This window comes from Seriola aureovittata, chromosome 14, assembly GCF_021018895.1.
Source record: "Seriola aureovittata isolate HTS-2021-v1 ecotype China chromosome 14, ASM2101889v1, whole genome shotgun sequence".
Classification (NCBI taxonomy): Eukaryota; Metazoa; Chordata; class Actinopteri; order Carangiformes; family Carangidae; genus Seriola; species Seriola aureovittata.
The window spans coordinates 21,633,464-21,656,555 of NC_079377.1; the positions used below are offsets into that span (position 1 = coordinate 21,633,464).

General features: G+C 42.4%; 1 protein-coding gene across 6 annotated transcripts in view; it reads right to left on the minus strand.

The window, feature by feature from the left end:
• The window catches only part of ehbp1 (EH domain binding protein 1), a 140,880-nt gene that overhangs the window by 24,229 nt on the left and 93,559 nt on the right, over window positions 1-23,092 (minus strand). For 2 of the 6 annotated variants that reach the window (XM_056395015.1, XM_056395014.1), the window contains exons 18-22: window positions 22,650-22,928; window positions 20,149-20,303; window positions 14,827-14,965; window positions 14,021-14,121; window positions 10,965-11,088 (exon numbers count right to left, since the gene is read on the minus strand). In XM_056395015.1, the coding sequence (XP_056250990.1) occupies window positions 10,965-11,088; window positions 14,021-14,121; window positions 14,827-14,965; window positions 20,149-20,303; window positions 22,650-22,928 (798 nt within the window). The remainder of the gene's footprint in view (window positions 1-10,964; window positions 11,089-14,020; window positions 14,122-14,826; window positions 14,966-20,148; window positions 20,304-22,649; window positions 22,929-23,092) is intronic. The other 4 variants (XM_056395019.1, XM_056395016.1, XM_056395017.1 and 1 more) reach the window with 3 other exon arrangements.

Consider the following 23,092-nt stretch of genomic DNA (forward strand, 5'->3'; position numbering starts at 1 on the left):
TAGGCCCAGGGTTCGTTTTCTCCTCTGACTGCTCTGCTTGAGTGTGGCCAGGCTGGAGGGGAGTAGGAGGGAGTTACATCATCAGTGCAGCTAGCTCGGAGCGCACGAGGAGGGGGTCTACAATGCCATCTAACTGGATCCCGCTCACGTCGTTAAATGTGTCTGAGAAAGTCTGAGCTGAAAATCGTAACCCTGTTTGTTTTGATTGCTGCACAAACAGTCTGAACTCAATTTAAAAAGCAGCAACACAATCATTTTACTTGCCCCGATTAATTTAACAAAACTCAACACAAACAGATCACGTGAAGCGTCATTTCTGCCTCAGTGCAAAAGCAGTGTGTGCAGAGGAACATGCAAACAGGCCAGAGAAAACAACATGACTAGTCTCTTGACATGCGACACATGTCAAATGAAATATATAAAACTACTATAAAAATTCTTCTAAATTAACACAGCCTGAAAAGAGCTGGATGATTTACTCTCATCACAGTTATCAATAAAAAAAAAAAGACCAGCAACATCTCACCAGATATATGACCAGAAAGACCCCTAACAGCTCAGTTATCACATTAAAGAAAATGTTCTGCTGTACTGATACAGATGAATGTGGAAATTTATCACAATATATTAGACTCCAGTTGTAACCTAAACATAGTGAGGAAAAAGTCTGTGTTGACTTTTCATCATTTCCAGACTGCGACTCGTTTCTACTGTCAACTCACATCTCTGAAGTCTCAACACTGAGGCCTTCCTCTCTGCCACATGCAGCTACAGAGCTAAAAGCAGTGTTATGGAATCACTGTTGAAACTCGCAGATAAGCCCGGGCTCGGTGGGGCTAAGCTAAGGTTAAGCCAGGTGGCTTAGTTCCCCGAGTATGTGTTTACACACACACTGAGGTGTGAACCATTTGGGGGGCTTAGAGGGGCGGGGAAACACAAGTTGATTTAGTGCTAGTGAAAACCTTAGTACCTGTTGATGGTATTGATGGCGGGACAGCTTAACACTAACATCAACATGAATGTGTAGGGATTCTGATCCACGCCAGGAGTCAGATTTAACGTGCTTCAGGGGAATACGCACTGGACGAGTAGGGATGGGTATTAAATCGTAATTGTTTTTGGTAAAGTCTGGTCAGATTTGTAGTTTTGGGAACTCGTTCTTAAATAAGATATTTCGTGATTTCAGATTATTTTATGTTGATACAGTTCGTGTGCAGCTTCTTATCTTGAGAGATCATTTAATCTTTGAGAAAGTCGCGCTAAAACAAAAAGAGTCATTCACTCTTTCCCACAAACACAAGTCAAGCCACTTAGAAGACGGTTATATTTATTTGTAAAGGAAGAAGAGAGAAGAGAGTAGAGACATTTCTGAATGAAAAAGTGAGTGAGTGAGTGAGAGAGAGAGAGAGAGAGAGAGAGAGAGTGATTGCCCCCAGTGGAGGACCCCCCCTCAACCTGCTGACAGACAGCTGCAATCTTTTTAGCATAAGTGGCTCCGCCTGCTCCATTAGCAAAGAGAAGGAGGAGGAGGGTGGGTGTGTGTGTGTGTGTGTGTGTGTGTGTGTGTGTGTGTGTGTGTATGTGTGGAGGGGGGAGGACGACCCCCCCTGGGGTAGATGTTAGAACAAATTTGAGGGGTGTCATATTACACGCCTTGTGACAGGAGGCCGAGGGGAGGTGAACGATGAATTTGCTTAATGAATTAATCTGCGGACCAGTAATGGCCCTGCTAACAACATTAGTCATCCTTCTTACATCTCTGTGCTGCAATTCACTACTTGTTTCCCCGTCGTCTCTCTCTCTCTCTTTTACACAATCACTTCATCCTTTCCTTGCTCATCTTTTCTGCCCGTCTGTCTCTTCTTCCTCTCAGAGATTTGCTTCACGCCAACAGCTCAGTCCCCTTCACTATATCAATAAAAAATATTTTGGTAAAAACAACATTCTGCACGGTTCAAATCTTTAGATATAAAGAAGAATAGAGTCTTTTTAATATGCTCCCTGATATAAATTCTCCCTAATATGTGTGTAAATGTGTCAAACAACACACAGCGCTTTGAATGTTGAGTAACATAATATTACAACTGACGCCGTCATCAGGCTGTTAATGCCACTGGCCCTGGCTTGAGCTTTGATTCAATACACAAATGCAAAATTGCTGTGTTTAAATAGATATTTAAATGGAAATGTATTGGGAAAGACAGCTGTTGGTATTTGTAGCCTGGAGTGCTCATTACAATGGGAAATAGGGAGGAGTGTGTATGAGGGGGGGGTGATGACAACGGCAGCATGGCGAGCAGCTGTGTTAGCAAGTGAATGGTGTAATTACTGGCCAAACCTCTGTCATTAACCTGCATTGTCGAGTGCTACCACATCAGTTAACATAAGAAAGCCTTGATTAATTGACTGCAAGGTTGAAATTCAATTATGTCATTGCGCTGCAGTTTGCAAACTAAATAATAATCAACCAAATAAATAAATACAAACACTAAAAAACTAAATATAACCAGTGAATCTGAGCTAGCAAGAGACAAAAGCAAGATAAAGTTTATAGTAAGAAAAAAAACAAGACAATATAAACGGGTGGATTAAAATGTGACGGCTTCACTTCAAACCAAAAGATTAACCCTTGAGAGAAATTCATATTAAAGAGGGTTTTAAGCTAAAAGCAGCAAAACAAGACAATCAAACTGCATTACTGTGCTGCTAAAAAATAAAAGTGTGTTTTGTAGCTGAGTGTGCAGCATGTACCCACTGTGTGTGTGTGTGTGTGTGTGTGTGTGAACATATTCAGTTTGTTTGTTAATGTGGAACTTGTATATTTAGTGTTTGTGTGTGTGACGATGTGTTTGGCAGCTTGCAGCATGGTTTGTTGGACCGGCTCCTGCATGGGGTCTCAGGCAGAGAGGCGGCTGATGAAAGCATTGGCGGGATGCTCCAATAAAGAGCAGATTATCATAAGCGGCCATTGTCCACCTCCCAATTCTTTCCAACAGCCCCCCCCCCCCCCTACTTACTCACCCCTCTGCTGAAAATGTTAATCGGCCCTATCGCTGGCAGTCTAAGGAGAGAAGGAGCGCCTGGCCCTAAGAGTAAAACTTTAACTGATTTACGGGAAGTGAGGAGAAAAATTACGACAAAAAAGTGCAAAAAATAATCTCATATAGAAAGAAAGTGAAAGTCAGACAGAAAGAAATATGACAAAAATAAAGGAAGTGATAGAGGAGAGGAAGCTCACAATATTTCCTGCCTAGTTTACAAACAAATTTTACTCACACATCTCTGGGCTGTGGCGAGCAGCTACACCCCATTCCCCTCCATCGCAACAAACTCCCTCCCTCCCTCCCTCCCTCCCTCCCTCCCGTTGACTCCATCCACCCAGCTCGTTTTATCTGAAGATTCTCAGACAATGCCTAGAGGATCCCGTTCCCTAATCTTCCTAAAAATCCCCCTTTCATCCCCACTGTTAAAGAATGTATGAAAGGCTGACACCGAGCTGGAAAAAAAGAAGGCAGAAAAAAAAAGAAGAAGAGAGAAGCGGAGCACATCTGGGAGTAAGGGTGGTGTCACTGTGTTAGGCTGGAGGGTGGGGGAGTAGAGGGAGGGTGGGGGGGCAGAGAGCGCAAAGGAGGTAGGAGCTCAGCATTGGTTGCTTGTGCAGGGTCCTTGCATGATGACTAATTAAATTGTTTTGCTGCTCAAACATTAAAATGGCCGAGGAGATTAAGGGCATGAGCGGGAATGGGAGTGTATATATGTGTGTGTGTCTGTGTCGGGGGGAAGGAGGAGGGTTTAATCTGTGTTCTGACCCAGCTGAACCTTGGAGTCACACACACACACAAACACACACACACACACACACACACACGCACACACGCACACACGCACACACGCACACACAAAACAAAAAGCTCAAATCCTTTGTTTTGTCGCCTCAAAGGCAAGAAAAAGGCAATGGGTTTTAAAGGAGTGATCCCTAGATTTCTTTCCTTCCCTATAGGGAAGAACGGTGCATTTGCTCCTGAAGTGAATTCAAGATGACCACAAACACATTCCACTGTGGTCTAATACAAAACCATTCGATTGAAAGTGAGTGCTCTTTTCGTAACCCTGACAACAACAACAAGAAAATGACCAAAGGCTTCAAAAAAAGAGAAAAAAAAAAAAGGAACGCATCTTCTTTTGGCTGCGTCTATCTCAGTTGCCATGAGCTTAGCTTACGAATTGGGTCTGTGATTGGGGATAAACAATAGTTGCAATCTCTCTGCTCGACAATTTCAATCACAATTCACACAGCGGTCAAGCCTTCAGCGTAGCCTGTGTTTATTTTCCAATCTACTTTTATTGGAAGATTCAGGAGGAGAGCCGCGTGTGAAACTTAAATGTTACTTTACTCATTTTCAAAAGCGGAAGAAGTCCAACAAAATACAACAGAGGAAAAAGGGAATTGTAAAATGAAGCACCTGAAAAACAAAGTAAACACTAATTAAAGCCAACACCAAAACCTCTGTCCCTCCATCTTTCAGGCTGTGAACTGGGGAGGGTATTATAGTCTAAACACTTTTTCTTCTCTCAGTGCTGAAAGATTAGACTGGTTATCCCATTAAAGTTGGTAAAATGCCATTCTTGTGTCTTTAAGCTCTCGTATAGGAGGTCAAGATGAGTCTGCCTGCGCTTACAAGGCGGGCACGGATGTAATCTGCCCAAAGTTACAATAATTAATGTTAAGCTTCTCCAGCAATACGTTTGTAAAAGAACTGGTCCTGATAATATACTTAAAGCTGCACACGCTGTTTGTGTTGCTGCGACGAGACAAGGCAGTTCTTGATGTGCATGTGCGAATGTGTGTGTGCGTGTGAATGTGTGTGTGTTTGTGTGTGTGTTTGAGAGTCCCAATGCCACTCACGTAGCCCAGCTTAAATCTTTAGTCAAACTATAAGCTGATGCTGCCACAATGCTGGATTAGGACGACAGGCATGGGAAAAAGAGTGAGAGGCCGGCTGACTTGATGCTAGGGAAATATAAACATTACACACACACACACTCAGTGACAATGATGCCTGAACCCCAGCGCCCTTTAGTGTTAGAAGTGCAAGTAGAGGATCTGTGAAAACATTACAAGCCTGGAATTTAGCCTTTAAAGAAGAAAAGAAATTTAAAAGCAATATGAGAGTAATATTTCTACCACAACAATTTCATACTTTTATAACAGGTTATATGCAACTGTGTACCGATTTAGAAATGCACCAAAAATCTTCCAGAAACTCATTATTGTAGCACAGAGTAGTGATCTTAAACTGACAATGGCAAATAAAACTAACAACAGCACAATTAAATGGAGAATAATTTGCCTGTAGGCTTCAGTTTGAACAACTGGGATTTAGAGCCACAGGTTGACATTAAAGCCGCTCCCGTTCTGCAGTCCTCCACATAATCACAGACCCAGTCAAAGCAGCCAGTAGCTCTTCCCAGTGTGAAGGCATTGACAGTCCGGTCTGTCCCTTCCTCAGATACTGAGGAGGATAGGCTGCATGTGCAAAGTACATTAAGCCCTTGCTGGATCCCTCCTTGTGCCATTCTCCTCTCGTCGACTCGCAGACACAAAGGCAGATTAAAGGAGCGCGCGCCATAAAAACCCTGTGTCAATCTTATCGGCTTCGAGTGCAATTTTTAAACATATGTTAATCTGGGAGAGCTAAAACTCATTCTCTCCTCTCTCTGCTTGTTTATCTCTTATCAAATGCGCAGTAGGTGAGGGGCAGCTTTGCGGTGCGGCTAAGTGCCATTATTTGGATAATTGCGTCCATTGTTGCAGGTTATATAGCTATTTGAAATGGGAGGTGTGTGTAAATAGGTGCAGAGGCCAGGTAGGGGGTGGTTGAGATATATTCAAACAGGGGCAAAGGGATTTTCTGCGAAGGCTACATGATGCATTTGAATGCTTCTTCATACCTCAAGCTGAATTTTCAATAAGGAGAGTTTGATATGTTTTTTTTTGTGCAACAATACCTTTAGAAAAATAACAATGCCAAGGTCAGAGGCATTTAATGCATCAGTAGAATCACACAAATGATGAATGGTATCTTAATTTTACTAAAGATCACAATAGAATAAAACACTTAAAAAGTTCAAGCTTTGCATTCTGTGCAAACTGTTCTTAGAGCACTGTGTGCAAAGGTTGTATGACACTTTAATGAAACTTTCATAACACACCACTGTAAATACAGCCATGTAATAATAACAGTCAAAACCAATGATGTATATGTAATGAATACACAGCCTCTGTTCAAATGCACAAATAATCTTCTCATAAAATCAATAAACTCCTATAAATAATCTGTCTGTTGCAGGAGGTGAACGTTCTCCTAATGTTGCATGTGTGAAGGACAGTGCTCCCACTGGTGCAAGAATAACAAGTTCATTAGTCGAGGGGGGGGCGTCGCAGGAATTCAAATTCCCCCCCGACCCGGGCCTGGCCTCTGATTGGCTGGCTGCGTCAGCATGGCGAGACTCATTAGAGCCCAGCAGTAATTAAGAGTTGTTAGAAAGTGAATTCTCCAACCGCAGATTAGAAAATTAAACTATTTACTGATTACATATTAATAGAAGACAACAATGGCGCTTGCCATAAGCTTGGAAGGCAACCAAGGAATAAATCTGTGTACTTAATTACCATAAACAATGGGGGCATAGAAATGGAGTTTTATGCACACTCCCTCCTGTAATGTGTCTGATATCAGAAGACACTTGACAATTCTTGTTCAATTATCTCTATTATTTAATGTGCTGTGAACTGCCTCTGAGTAAATAAATTAACCACCCCAATTACTTTGGATTCATCTGGGGAGGGCTGTGGCGTAATAGAAAATGCCGCAGAAAGCTGCATTGTGCCCAAACTAGGGGAGAGAGGGGGGAGGAGAGGAAATGTGTGAAAAAAGAGGGAGACAAGGGGGAGCAAGGGTGAGAGGAGGGAAGGAGAAATAGAGATTCACAGGGATAAAAAGGAACAGAGCAAATATAAAGTGATGCAGAGAAGCAGAGAGGAGACATAAAAAGAAAGAAGAAAAAAAGGGGGAAAGAGAATACTGATTTAGAAAGCAGAAAAACAAAGACGTGACAGGATAAGTTGCTTAAAATGGGAAGAATTTTAATAAAAGATTTTTTTTTAAAGGGGCTGATTCCATGTGGGGAACATTATACATGCATGTGTGAGCAACATGACAAACTGTGTTTATAGAGAGAGAGAAGAAAGAAAAGGTTGCAGGAATGACAAAGCAAAAGCATGTGATATCAAAGAAAGGCATATTGAGGACCAGCAGAGCACAGTGGATCTTCCCAGGCTTTCTGCTGGTGGAGCAGAGAGATGAACAATCAGTCATGGGTCAGTCGGTCTGTCTGTTCACATCTGCCCATCAGTCCTGCAGTGCTGTGTGCTACCACAGCACCACTGCACACTGAGCTCACCCAAACTTACCTCGAGAGGTCTGAATCATATGATCGTATGTGCTGCTATGGCTGCTCGGCACAGCCACCCTGCTTAGAGAGCGGGCTCTGCGTCTAAGAACAAACTGCTCACAGTTCTGGGGAGAAGCTACACGCATACACTGCATCAAAAAATATGGCTGAATCCAAAAGTGTTAACGTGGAAACTGTTGATGACACATTTAATACATGCACCTAATTCTAAAAGAAGCTGATCAGTAAAGGATCTGTAAATCTCTCAATACATGATTAGTAGCTACAACCTCCTCTCTCTTTCATCTTAAGTCGACGTAATCTTCCCTCAAGTTTCACATTTTCAAGTTTATTATATCATCTTTTTCTGAGATCACATCTGAACTCGTGCTCAATTAAAGTACTGGATGGTTGTGTCAGATTTTATTTCCATCCAAACTTTTGTCTAGAAAGCCCTTCACAGAGAAGCTCAACTGCCGTCTCAAGTTTGTTTTTGTGTTGTATTTCATAAGCACACGCTTTGGTTTGGGTGAGGAAAGGAATTAAAGTTGACAGTGGATTGGCTGAGAGGTTGTTCTTTGTGTGTCCTCCTTCACTGAAGTCACAAAAAGAGAGGTGTGAAGGTTGATGACAGCCCGGCTTAGAGAAAACATCAGTAAAAAGAGTTTGAACTGAGGCTGTTCTCATGTGTAGCACCAGTACAGACAAGACAAACTGTATTTAGTCTTTGGTTACTTTGGGCTGAGACGCAGGACTAGTAGAGGCAGCTGATACACGCTGGTGGTGGATTTTACAACCACACATCAGTTCACACAATCCTTTTGGACTATACAAACGCCCGGATACTGCTGTAGCCAAAAAATTAATCAATATTCATTATGTTCAAAGAAATACATTTGACAAACACATGTGAACTGCGCCTAAAAGACCCCACAACAGGCTTTTATATGATGATTGGCTCCGTTGAAGTTTAATCAAGCTGATTTATAGCCAATTCGTCTTGATAGGAAGTCTTCCCCAGAACATTTATTGGCAGCCGAGGAAAGTGCTGCTCAAGATTTGCAGAAAGTAACATTCTGTGAAATTATGTGGACTTTGTAGGTCCAAAATTAAACCAGGCACTTGGACATCTAAGCAGATATTGTGGAAATGAAAAGGAACTCTAGACATTGGCAGGGCTTCAAAAGTGTGACTGGCACAGTTAAAAAAAAAAAACACACAAACAAACAAACAAAAAGAAAACATCAACATTGGCTGGTAGCTGGTGGTAAATTCTCACCATGTCCCGTTGTAAGGTGTACAGGCACCAGTCAGATGGTATGGATCAATACCGGATGTTTTGCTAACAGCCAATCAGCCGCCACTTCAATCAGGCGTTCAGGGTCCAGAGAGAAATATCTATCATCTATGACAGCCTATAGAAAGGTGACCTCAGTTGCTGAGGTGATAAAGGTTACTTTAGTGACCACCTGTCACTGGCACATCTCGCTCCGATGCCTCCAGACCTTGGCCTAAAGGCGCAATCCATAACCTATTGGATGAGTCTCTTGGATAAGTGCTGCAAAATGAGATATGGAAACAGAAATACACTTTCAGGAAGTGAGCAATGTGCTCAGCATCATGTGGTAGGTGTCCCCCTCTCGCTGCACTGCAATGCCAGTGTGGAATTGATGCCAATTTGAGGGTGCCCTAAATACTGAAGGATGTCTCACAGCTGAGCACCGTCCTCCCAACATACAGATGTTGTTTCATTACTGACCAAATGTGGCACATGAACAATGTCATAGTTTTCTAGTTTACAACACACACATATATACTGTGTGTGTGTATATATATATATATATATATATATATACACACTGTACTACATCACCCAGTAGTCAGTGTGTTGACTTGTTGAAACCACCTTTTCTCAATTTCATTCCCCACTGATGTTATAAGAGGGTGAAAAGCAACCAAGGTGAATTTCTTTTTTCCTGATATCCCTTTTTTTATTTTGTCCTCGCCTTCCCTGTTGTCGCCCTCTTCCTTTTCTGGTGAATCCTATTTTTCACGATGGGACCACAGGTATATTTATACAACTATATAAAGAGAAATCTTTATGGCTGAAGGTGTTTGGAAGTAAATAACCTGGCGTCTTGCTGGCTAGCGGCTGCTTTATCAGTGGGCGAAGAGGAAGAAGGAAAAACAGCCCTTCAGATTGACACAATGGCATGCGCTCCAACGGGGGAAGAGGGCACAGAGGCAGGGAGGGAGGCAAAAAGGAGGAAAGCGAACACAACAAACAGAGGAGAGATAGTCTCGATATCAGAACCCAAATAGGATGGAGAAGGTGAGCGCAAATCCCACCGCCCCAGTTTCCTTTTCTAAAACCTCCTCTTCTATCCTCCCCTGTGTTGCTTTTTTTTAGGATTTTGGGGGATAAATCCACCAAGTTAGGTGCTGATATATCAGACAGAGCATGAGAGCTGCTACTAAATTACTGCAGCGAATACTGCACCTACACTTTCAGAACATTTGCAAACATCAAAATTTAACACTTCCCGGGACCAGGTTTTTTTTATTTATATATTTATTTTTTCCTCCAACCGAATTCTTGAGTGAGGAACGGGACGGTTTAGTATCACAAATGGGAAGCTATTCTCCAATTTCAGTTAGGGACTTAACGGAGCCAAGGCCCCTCTTTTGGCTCGGCACAGTGTCTCATGTCTTAACAAGGCTTTACCCTCGGCCAAATCTTAAATAAAAACCTTCCGAATCCGGCTCCGTACGCCAAACCAGATTGCACTTTGTATGCACGGGTGTGTAAGCATTTGTGTGTGTCTGTCGTGGATTTGTGAACTGTGTCAGTGCTCATGTTGTGTTGCCGTGTTTTTTTTTTTTTTTTTAAACATTTCTTTGCCTCTCCCTCTCTCCTCCCTTTAACTCACCCCCGTCTTTCCTTATACAGCATATCAATGAAGGCCAGATATGTACTAGGGGAAGGAGGGTGTATGTGTGTGTATGTGTGTAGCTGTGCATGGCTGAGCGCACTGTTCAATAGTGTGGAGGCTGGCTGGCTGGGGCCGCAGCTGGCAAACGGCTGCAGCCGAGACTTCGGCTGGGGCTCCGCTATCGCACCCAGTTATCGTTTCCCCCATGAAGGGCTCCCTTATCACCCCAGCCCAGAGAGGTCTCCCTTCTTCTCCCATCCCCGAGACACACTACCCCGCACTCTCCCTCCCCACCCACCCTTCCCCTCCCTTCTCCACCTCCTCCTCCTCCCTCACCCCCACCCCCCCCACCCCCATCCCCTCCTTTCATATCCACCCAGCGCTCCGTCGCTCAACATTCAACCGAGAGGGGAGAGGGAGGGAGGGGGTGGGGGGCTTCAAAGATTCTCTCTCACACAAACGCACACATAAATACACACACACACACAAACTCCCCAAGTGTACATGCGTGTGTATGTGCGTGCGTACGCTCAATTTGCCAAAACAGTTTTTCCAGTGTAATTGGGCTTGGGGTACCTGTGTCCATGAGATAGCGCAGCCTCTTCTCCACGCGAGCTGCTCGGGCGTCTATGTGCCTCTGCTCGCTCTCCAGCGCAGACAGCTCCCCAACCACATACTGACTGGTGTCTTTGAACGCCTTCTGTCAACCAGAGAGAGAGTGAGTGTGAGAGAGAGAGAGAGAGGGAGAGAGAGAGAGAGAGAGAGAAAGAGAGAGAAAGAGAGAGAGAATGGTTATGAGAGAAAAGGAAGAGAAGTGCGATACGGCATTAAACAGAGACAGAGGGGAAAAAAAGGATGGGGGGATGAGACAGAATGAGGGAGAAGAGAGAAATACAGAGATGGAAAGAAGCAAAAAAGGTGATGAGGGTATAAAAAAAGAGAAGAAATAAAGCAGAGGGAGGAGGAGAGTGAAAATGTCTGAACAGATGTGCAGTGTCTATAAATCTTTCCTGGAAAAAACAAAAACAAAAGAGAATTTCCCCAGAAAAGAGTTTAATTTCACAACAGATTATTCATACAGCTCGAGAGTAACTGTTGCTGCCTCTCGTTTCATCTGAGCTTTGTTTGGCGTTTCTGAGTTCCTCTCTTCATCTTCAAAACCACTTTATAGCTGTATTATATTTTTATTTATAATTTTTATTTTAAAAAGAACAGCAAAGCTCTAAATAACCGGATTAGAGTACTGTGAATGAAGACATATTCAAGTGAATCTTTATTCACACCAAACTATCAAGGTAACACTTTGGAATGCAAATTTAAAGCAGTTTCCTTAACTGATCATTGGTCACTTATCAATAATTTATTTACATAAAAAAAAAAAAAAAAGAAATACTTGTTTCTCAACATTAATAGTAAATTAGGAATCTGAATCATAAATAAAATTAACACTTTAAAACAATTATTTGAAGCATAAAGTAAACAGAACAAAACGTCGCTGCTCATCAAACAAACATAATAATTCATGTTAACTCGCAGGTTTGACAATGTGACATTAATTACATGAGACTAAACATGTAGGAAACTTGAAGGCAGCTCATTCTTGTAAAAACGAGAGGGACCGTAGTTGCGCCTGACAATGTGATCAAGTAGAAAAACGGTTAGCTCAGGCTCCTGACAACAGATGTAAATGTTTTTTATTTAGGAATGTGTGTATTCATGTGTTTGGGCATTGGTTGTTGTGTGTCCTCTGTTCACTTTAAGTCGTTGTTGGTGAAATCTGGAGAACCAGTTTTGCAAGAGTTGATAATGAGATGGAGGGACGGGTAAAAGAAGCAGGAGGCGCAGCTGAACTAGTTACTTAAGAGAGGCAGGCGACAGGCGTTTACTTCATGAACTCAAACATCTTACGTCATCGAGGTAACACACACCTTTACTGTGCCGTACCTGCATCAGAGGGTCTGATCATAGCTGCTGATGATGCAGTTTTTTATTATGGATTATTTATGGATTAATCGGTGATATCCCTAACATCACTTTTACCTTATATTGGATAAGAGTTAGTGCTCAATCCAGAATCAATACTTATATCATGGTGCATCCAGCAAATAATGATCAGTCACTGACTTTTGTCATTTCATGTTTAACTGCTAATTTATTATTTTTTAAACTAAACCTTACATTAAGATCTCTGTAACACACACACACACACACGTCACTCTATAACCATAAGTACTTAATACACAGTCCATTTCTGACCCCTCTTCACCTCTGTCTCCTGGCTACTTGCTATTCTCCAGAGAAACTCCTCTGAGTGAGGAAAATGTTTATTCAAATTCACCACTGAGGATGCATCCGAAAAATATCTCCATTTTATTGCTGATGCACTTCATTTTTCTTAATGGGAAGGAGAACTAGTGAGCAGGAGAGAGAGAAAGTTTTTATTTCATTCCACCCAGGCCAGCACTTTTTCCTGTGCTCTTTCCAGTGTGTGAGTGTGTGCATCTGTGTGACTCTGTGCACATGTGATTTGTGCAAGTGTGTGTATGTGTGCGTTGGCTCCCAGCAGCCCACCGCCCCAACTCCCTCCTCCTCCTCCTCCTTGCGCGCTCTCGCTCTATCACCATATTTTTCCTTGGCAAATCAATTTTACACATGATCAGCCCACTCCCCTTGCCGCGCTCAGCCCAGCCGTAATTAAGAGGAGGGAAATTACCATATATATTATATTAATGCAAACATCATTCAGCAGGTAATTCTTGGCTGATCGGGATAATGGAAAGGTTGAACACCCATTAACCCTGGGGCCCAGGCACTGGGAGGAGGAGGGTGTGTGTGAGAGTGAGTGTGTGTGTGCACACAGGACTGGGGTGGAGGGTGCAGGGTCGAGGGTAGGAGAGGGCTGCTTGGGAAGAAAGATTCACCCCATGGTCTCCAGTGGCACGCACACTCGCATCCACGCTCATTGAAATAATAGCATTCTTATAGACACGCTCTTTGTACACACACAGTTCAAACACACGCTGAGAAGAGAGTGCGAGCTTGTGTATAGACTTGAAGGACACGCTGGCTCACAATTTCTTTTTCCGAGACACACACATGCACCTCTGAATGGCAGAGAGGCTGATATCTACCATTATTATAATTAAAACGGCAGTCTGTTAGATCAATACTTAGATGTCTGTGCAGAGAAGAGAGGACAGCAGAGAGAGTGCGAGTGTGTGAGAGGTGGACAAGGTGAAGAGGAGGAGATGGGAGAGGACAGATTTATCTAAGACAAGACAGGAGAGACAGAAAGAGAGCTGACTAATAGGAAATAAAAAAAGGCCAAGAGGGAGCAATTAAGAGACATAACCTCACTTCTGACCCCTTACACCCCCCCACCCCTCTTTCACTTTGCCATTTTTTCTCAGACTTGATCATCTGTCCATTACAGACTTCATGAGGCGACGGCTTCAGGCAAAGCAAACCTAAAGAAAACTCACAGAACTCTTTTTTTTTTGGTAAAGATTTTAAAACTTTCTTCTGCTTTTCCCGTCAGTTGCTGCAGGTGGGATAAAGTTTTGTGTCTATTCACCTGTATCTCTTTGTAAACAGAAGCATGATTTAGTAGGAAAAAAGAAATGGGGACAAACCTCCTCTTCAAATGGTCTACGAATATCGATCTCTGTCGGTGAACCTCTATCCTCCTCAGCCTTCTTCAGATCCTCAGGAATAGACTTTTGTCTCTTCACCTCTGGAGGGAGATGGACAGATGTTAGCGAGGAAACAATCTGGTTTCAAATTAAAATGCACATAGAAGGTGAGGATTTACACTTGGTTGTCAGTGATCTGTCCTTGCATATAAATATTGTTTAACACACTCACAGTGCAATATTGGTGGTGGAGTCAGTGAGGTGGAAATTTCCATTTTTAAAAAAATAATAATACACTCATTTCTACTTTTTTCATGTGTTTACTGCAGCTGATGCTGATATTCTTAAGAAGGTGTCTTTAAGAAAATCTGCTATGCTCCTGTTTAAGAATCAATGACGATTACAGCCTTCATTTCTTTGACCGAGCCAAAGAGTTACTTTACTTTTTCTGTATAAAACTTAAAAGCATGTTTGCGGTGAAATCTTGAAATGTGTATAAAGACTTGAGGAAATGATCATGCTGCAACAGATAACCTGAGAGTTTAACTGTTGGTTGTTAAACTAAAGTAAAGAAAATTAAAGAAGGGTTTCTTTGGAAAGCTGGTTTCAAAGCAGCAGACAATGAACAGGTGAATCATTTTTTTCAGAACTGAGCCCCTGCTTGTCAAAATGTCCGCACGTCCCTGCTCTCAGGTGTGACCTGGATGTATGTGAGCCAAGTGTTAGTGTGTGCAAACATACCTCCCTGGGTAAATACTGTATGCATTGTGTGTATGTATGTGTGCTTGTGTTGTGTTGTCCCCCACCTGGTCTGCTCTCCACGTATTGGCTGAAGGACTTCAGCTGTGTTTTCCGGACTGCAGAGTCCTTGCTGAAGACGACGGGGCTGCGCAACTTTTCTGTTGCTCTGCGCAGCCGCTCTGCTCGCAGCTCCTCGGCGTTATTCTGTCACACAGAGGAAAACGTGCGTTCAGTCTCAACAAGTACTAATCTGTTGGTACTATATGTCGCAGGAACATATTTTGGTGCATTTGATGGTTATTTGTAAACATATTCATCAAGAAATCTCAGCTATTTTTGATGCTGCACTCTCAGTCACCCTCTCATGTAAAAGATGACGTTGAGAAATGTGTAAAAACGCTAATCAATGAATAAATTCAACATCAGGAAGAACACAAAGACAGATGATCTACAAACAACACACAAGCACAGCAGGCAGAAAACACACACACACACACGGATGGAGTAGTTGGTTAAACTTCAAATTACTGACTTTAAAAAACGTCAGCAATTAGTCTTCTCCCTCTTCACACCCTGTGTATTATCCTGTCAGCCTCTACCAGCCACTTAGATCTGCTCTCAAGCTTTTATTAGGCAGCCGTTTAAGGATTTCACAGCTGCTGTGTGATTATTGTGACCAAAACCACACACTCACACATGTAAACACACCTACTGACAAGGCCATGAGATAAATCTGGTAGAAGTTGATGTTAGCTACATTGTTGTTGAACACCTCTCTCTCTCTCACACACACTCACTCACTCACTCACTCTCTCACACACACACACACACACACTCACTCACTCACACACACACACACACACACACACACACACACACACACACACACTCTCCCTCACTCATGAGAGAGACAAAAAGGAGGCAATTAACTTGACTTTCAACAAAACCCCGAGCCAGAAAATATATTCAGATTATGCAAAATGCAAAAAAACGCTATTGTTTTCAAAGTGAACATGTGTTAAAAAGCTACACGCTCGCTTCTCCCACTATCAAGAAACGGCATGCAGAAATGTTTTATTACCAGGCCTCCAAATATGCCAAGCCGAGTGGAAAAGAAACCGACTCGGGCTAAGATTGACGTTGTGGCAACGTTAATAAGACGGCGAAACATGTAATAAAGTCGACAATTAGGGCAAACATGTTCCACTGCTTGAGACAGAGGGAGATAGTCAAGCAGAGCAAGGACGACTAATAGAGACAGTGTGGGCGGGGAACACGCTGCAGACGGGGAGTTGTTAGTTTAGCTTCAGATTATTGACTTTCAAAAACAATGTCAGCAATTAGTCTGTTCTCACTTGTTTTGTCTATTAGTCTGTCGGCTTCTACCAGCCACTTAAAACCTCACGTCAAGTCAAATCGAGGCAAATTTATTTATGAGGTGCTATGTACAAAATGCCCAATTAAACATTTTAAAACATAAGGCCAGAGCTTGGATGTGTGGAAGTGCTTCTGTTTGTGTGTGTGTGTGTGTGTGTGTGTGTGTGTGTGTGTGTGCATGTCAACCTTCAGGGCAGCACCAAGACAATCCAAAAGAGCAGAGAGTAAATTTCACTTCCTGACTGTGAGAAAAGTGAGGAAGTGAAACACTGGCAGGTAAAAATCTCCTCTCGTTACACTGCTAAGTAGCGTCTGATGCTTTTTACTTACTTCCTAAAAACTGAATCTCTTCATCTTTCACTGAAAAGCGACAATCACAAAAATGTGTTGTTCTGGTTTCCGTTAATGTTACGGTCCCGAGTGACACTTTGTAAAGAACTTTTAGTGGATAAAAAGTTGATAATCAAATGAGGGTTTGGTAAAAGAAGTCATATCTGAACTAGTTACTAGATGAAAAGAGGCAGGCAACAGTCACCTACGTCATGAACTACGTCATCAAGGAAACAAACACCCTCACTTAGCCACACCTGCGTCAGAGGGTCTGATCATAGTTACTCTCACAGAATTGATGCAGTTTTCCCGACTGATTAATCATCTTTTACCGTCCACTAGCATCAAACACTCAATCCAGAATCAATACTTATATTCACGGTACCTCCAGTAAATGATGATCAGTCTCAGACCTTTGTCATTTCATGTTTAATTGCTAACTTAACATTTTTAATAGTGAACATCCCCCATGTGGTAATTACCTGGTGCTCTTATTTATCTTCATTTAATTCCAAAGGAAAAATAATGTGATAATGATTTCTCTAAACAAATAATATCAAATATGTTTGCCTTCTGCTTTTGAACAGATTTGTTAAGATGGATATTTTTTGCAGTGTAATTTATCCACTTGCAGGTTCTCCATAATCTAAACCTTACATTCAGCTCTCCTCAACCCCATAAATACACAAACATCATGCGATGTGATGTGAATTGCCTGCTTTGCTCTGAGTGAACTGGGTTCTCTGCTTAAATCACAACGACATATAATCTGTAACTGCAGCTCCCAAAAAGTATCAAAGAACCACAAGAACATCATCCCCAGGTATGTGGAAATGTACTAACTCACTACAACAAATGTTACACAATAAATATCCTTCACCTAAATGGTGTGTGTGTAACACATAGGTGTCACATAGGTAGAGCAACTAAAACACTGTTAACTTCTGAGCATGATTTCAACTTCAGCCTCCCACTCATCACATGATGCATTCAGGGTCCTAGAAGTTGCTGCGGACAGGAATCCATCAAGTGGTTGATTTTCTGAATATTTAATCTGCTTGTTTATAGGAAAAGTGTAACAATCACTGATAATTGGATGTCAAAGGATTTATTGGATTAATGTTGTGGTCCTTGTCATATTTTCATGAGAAGGATTTGTTTTTATATGTTTAGTTTAGTGACTGGTAAAAAGTGCAAGCCTCTGCAGTATCTACAGCGAACTGTTTATTTAACAACAGACTAAATCCCTGAGGAGACTGATTAGGACACCGAGGCTGTCCACCCAATTATCACTTATTGTTTAACTGTTGTGGATCTGACTTGTTCACTGGACTACAACCAGAGGTTAAACAGCTACTGCTTCAAGGTTAAACTGCTGCCACGTTACAACTGGACCTTGATGAACACCACACATGAACACACCAAAATGATGCTGATCGAAGACAGCAGCTCCACTGGCCTTTAACACCTTCTTAAAAACTAACTATACAATGTCTTTCCCTCTCAGTCTCTCTCTTTCTCACACACACACACACACACACACACACACACACACACACACACACACACACACACACACACACACACACACACACACACACACACACAGAACACCTGCCCACTTGGCTACCCCTTCATCTCTCTTTTAGGCTCTGGGACAAACAGATATTGGATTGTCCCCTCCCTCCTCCCATCTTACTCTCTGTCTTTCACCCTCTCTCTCTCTCTCTTTCTCTTATCGCTGCTATCATCGCTGTGGTAAGCTGTGGCCGTGGTGATTCAGTGCTTTTGGTGTGTGCGAGTCTGTGAATGTGCATGCAGGGGGCTGCGTGACTAATGTTGCAGTCTGCTGAGCGTCGCATGCCCTTATCGTGCGCCACCGAGGCTGCGCATACACACAATCACTAATGAGAGGGTGAGTGTGTGTGTGTGTGTGTGTGTGTGTGTGTGTGTGCGTGTGATGTTCCTGCAGGTCATTCCACCCGCCTGAAGGACTTTTGGGATGCTCAATCCTCTTGGGACAAGACAGTTTCTATTTTTTTTTTTTAAAGGACAGAAGAAGTAAAGTGACATCTGCATACACACAGACACATTTATGTACATGTGCACCCATCAACTGTAAAGAGCTTAAGACACAAGTGATTTGGTTTAGTTGTGTTGAGTGTATTTTCATTTGGTGCAGCTTCACATTTATATCACACTGTGAAACATTAATGGCACCAACATGGAGGTAAAATAAAGAGCTAGCTGAGTGCAAATACTGGCTAACTGCAAACAACAACAGCTATACAAATGGAAAAAGACTTCAGAGAAAAGGTAGTTCTTGTGTGAAAAATTAAATAGTGTGATATAGAAGACTTTTGTAATTTAGGATACGAATTAAATGTTAGAAAAATTCAGCACTTTATGAAATGATCTTTGAATTATTGGTATTTCTTAACAACCCAATAAAACAACTATAGAAATACTATAATATACATATAGTATATACTATATTATTTTTTTGATACATGACAGAAGACTTGTACCTGTTGCGGATTCAATCCTAAAATGATTGTTAGCTTTACAACAAGCGGGTGATAATTAGCTGATTAGCTGATGTAGTTCATCAACTAGTATTGACAGATTATTCTAAACAAGTCAAACCAGTAACAAAATCTCTAGTTCAAAGTTAAAAATGTATTCGAAACCATATTGAATTATGTCATGGTAGCCAAGTAGTATGTTTGAAAATATGATCAGCTGTTAAATAGAAGCCCCGCCCACCTTTATACACCGATGGTCTATAAGTTGCAGACCGGAGATCTGACGAGAATCAAAGGTCAAATATTGGTCAGAGCAAGAAACTGAATGTAAACACTTTCGGGTAAAGTGTTTCACATTTGGTTTCGAGTCAATCAAACGGTGATTCTACTTCTGCGAGGGTCAAGTGGGAACACGCACACATACACACTCTTCTGGCCATAAAGGACTAAGCCTTTTAGGCTTTGAACACAAGAGGGTGTTTATGTGAATTGATGATCAAAGACACCCTGTGTCGCCATAAGCACAGAGGGTTTTGCTTCTACTGGCAGCCATACACACATACTCACACTCACACACACTCACACTCACACACACTCACACTCACACTCACACACACTCACTTACTCACACAAACGCTCACTTTATACCACTTGACATTCAAAATCAATTAAACAGATGTTAGGACTGGTCGACTGCGTTGTTGACTCAATATTCACATCTGAAGATATAGACACATGCAGCAGCTGCAGCCCCCCCACCCCCCACCCCCCTCACCTATCCAGACACACAGCAACTGTCTGAAAAGGTCATAGTCAATAGAGGGGACTACTCCATGTTATGTAGAGCATTATGATGCCCCTGTGTGTGTGTCATGGCTTTAGACAGACTCATATGGACACGAGAGGGATAAACCATAGTCTAACATGAAGTGATCCAACTGACTGATGTGTACACAGGGTCAGCCGGCTGACAACCAGGGTCAATCGGACCTGATTGATTGGACTGACCCTTTGATGGAGTGGAGAGAAGGAGGGAGAGACAGAAGAAAAAAACTGAGGCAGACAGATAAAAGGAAAGCGAGATGGAGAGAAAAAAGATAGAGAGAAAGAAAATACGGACACCCAGTGGGTGTTTTGAGGAGGTAATGTGCGTACCTCGAGTCCTTCTGCAGGGCTGAGTGGGGAGGTGGAGGAGGCAGTGGGTGAGGATGAGGAGGAGGTGGAGGACGGGGACGAAGGGGAGGTGACTCCTCTTGGGCTGACCTCCACCAGCTTCTTCAGCTTCAAATCCACATGTTTACTGTTGGTACCTGGGAGAGAGACCCACACAAGGATAATGAGTACAAACGTGTGTGTATCCATCAAAAATAGGATTAAATGTAAGTAACACAAACTACTCTATAAAACACAGACATCTGAATTGTGCACGGGCACTGAACGTCACATGCAGACACACACACACACACACACACACACAGACTGACACGGTTAAAAAGACGAGAAAGAGGAGACAAGTTTGCATTCATGTACACGCACACTCGGGCAAAGCTGTTGATATGGAACATATACACACAAACGCACAAGTGAGAAGAGGCATGAAGCATATATACTATATATATATGATGTGTGAGGAAGATAGAGATCTGGACAGACTAGGCAGCCTTAAGTCCTGTTTGTACTGCAGAGAGCTACCGAGGTATTGAGTGTACATTGCTGGGAGTATCACCATGGTAACCACAGGGCAAGATAGAGGGAGAGAAAAAGACAGAGGGTCTCTTTTTCTTAAGTGTTTGTTCTCTAACACTCTTTTTTATCAAGAGTTTATAATATTTCGTCAGTCCCCACTGAGAAAAACAAGCAAAACATTAGTTTTAACACAAGTCACCAGCACTAAAACCTAAAGCCTCCATAATGATTATAAAGTTAGGTGTTCCTAATAAACTGGCAACTGAGTGTACTTTATCTTTTTCAGTTAGATACACCAGTAAACTACTTTTTTATCATGTCAGAAACACAACCGACTGACTCTTCTTACTCCATCTGTCAAACTTCAATTCCTGCCTTCCTTTAACTCCCTCTTTCTCCTTTTCTTTTCCTTCCTTCCTTCACTGCTCCCTTAGTCCCTCTCTCTCTCCCTCTCTCTCTCCCTGCCTTCCAGTAGTTGTGTACAGCTTTATTTTCCAGGGACTGGTAACCACAGCTCCCCTGCCAGGCCAGACCACTGCACTGAAGAAGATGAAAGAACAGGAGGGCAACCGTTTCATGTGTCATCTCCCCCATGATGCATGCATGCAGAATCCAAACAGAGACACACTCTATTGAACTTGGGAGTATATGAAGGAATTCACACACATACTCATATACATATATAGTACACGCTAAAACACACACGAACCAAACACAATGTGGGGGATGTGGGGCGAATGACCTGGGTAGCTGGGAAATTATGACAAAAACCGAAACATTGGAGGGGAAATATTTACAGAACGAAGTGTGGTATCAGCTACTTTAGTTGTACAATCACCACCATCCATTTTTCTTTCAAGACTACAGAAAAATTACCACCAACAAAGAACGAAAAAAGAAAAAAGAAAAAAGAAAAAGAAAAAACACGGTAAGAGAGAGAGAGGAAAAAAAAAAACTAAAAACAAATAGCAGAGAGATATTGCACTTCAAAGCTGGAGGAAGCATTTGTCTGTTTTCATGTTTGTTTCTTCTGGTCCCTCACTGTACCTCTCACCTATCTCACATCGCCAGGAAATTGAGGAAGCAAATAAAATAAATTAAATACAAAACAAAGTAATTAGTTTACCTCTGAAGATTTGAGCAAATGCTTTCCTGAAGATATGATTTTATTTTTGTCTGGGGAGCACTTTTCAGAGTTTATTAATTACTACTTAAAGACGTTTCTAAAGAAAGAAAATGGGGAGGAAAAAAAAAAAACAACAACAGTATGTCAGCAATAAACTAATGTATACTGTGTTAGTTCCTCCAGTGTGAAGCACCAGTGGGTATAGAGCCAATAGGAAGCAAAGGTCAAGGGGAAAAGAGAGTAGATAATAATTAATGAAAGATGGAGAGCGTGCACCGAGGTGAGTGACTGAATGACAGAAGAGCGTGTAAGTGAGTCACCGAGTGAAGTGGGTGAGTAAAGCTCAGATCAGACGGCCAGTGTGTTCAAATTTTGATGAGGGCAGTTCAGACTACATGACTGGTCTTGAGTAAATGTTTGCCCTGCACTGAGAAGGTATTCCTACTGGGCAGAGGAGATATGGTGTGGGGTAAAAATGTGTGATATATCATTATCACAACAAATCTTCAGGATTCCTTTTAGATCTCGTCAGCCTCATCATCTGTCTATGGTAAACAAGCTGCATGACATCCTCATCACACCTCTGTCCCGTCCTCTGACCGTGAGGGAGTGCACTTGATTTAGGACATTCACATTCGGGTTTATTAGCAAGCGAGTGAGTAATAATGAGTCAGTGATCGAGACAGAGAGAGAGATAGAGGAATTGTTAATGATTGTGTGAAAGAATACTTCAAAACTAACCACTGCGAAAGGAAAGAAAAAGGCCCAGGCAGGTAAATTAGTTAGAAGGCAAACATGACAAAAGAACCATGCAGCACCACACAGCTTCAGCCACTGATTTTACCCAGAGATGTTAGCTCAGAGCCGGGGTTAGTAAGCTCCAGGGGGCCCTGGGTGTTGGAAGTGGTTGGAAGCGGGGCCTCCAGTGGCAGTGGGTTAGTAACCAGTGCAGACGCAGATGTGGCCGCAGCAACAGTATCATCATCATCATGATCATCATCACCACCACCACCACCACCACCACCACCAAAATGGAGCTTCTCTTCCTCAGCCCTCCCCTGTTCCTCATCCTCACCCCTTTCACCATGATCCTCATGGTGACCTCTCACTCCGTCCAAAACATCTGTGGGTACGGAGCGGGAGAGAGGGAGAGACGAAGGGGAGGAAACATGGAAGGGAGTGAGTCAGGGAGACAAGAAATGAGAAAGAAGATTAAAGAATGAGAAAGTAAAGGTGAAGATGTGAGGAAGGAGGGGATGAAGTGAGGAGAAGTAAAAGGACGAGTGT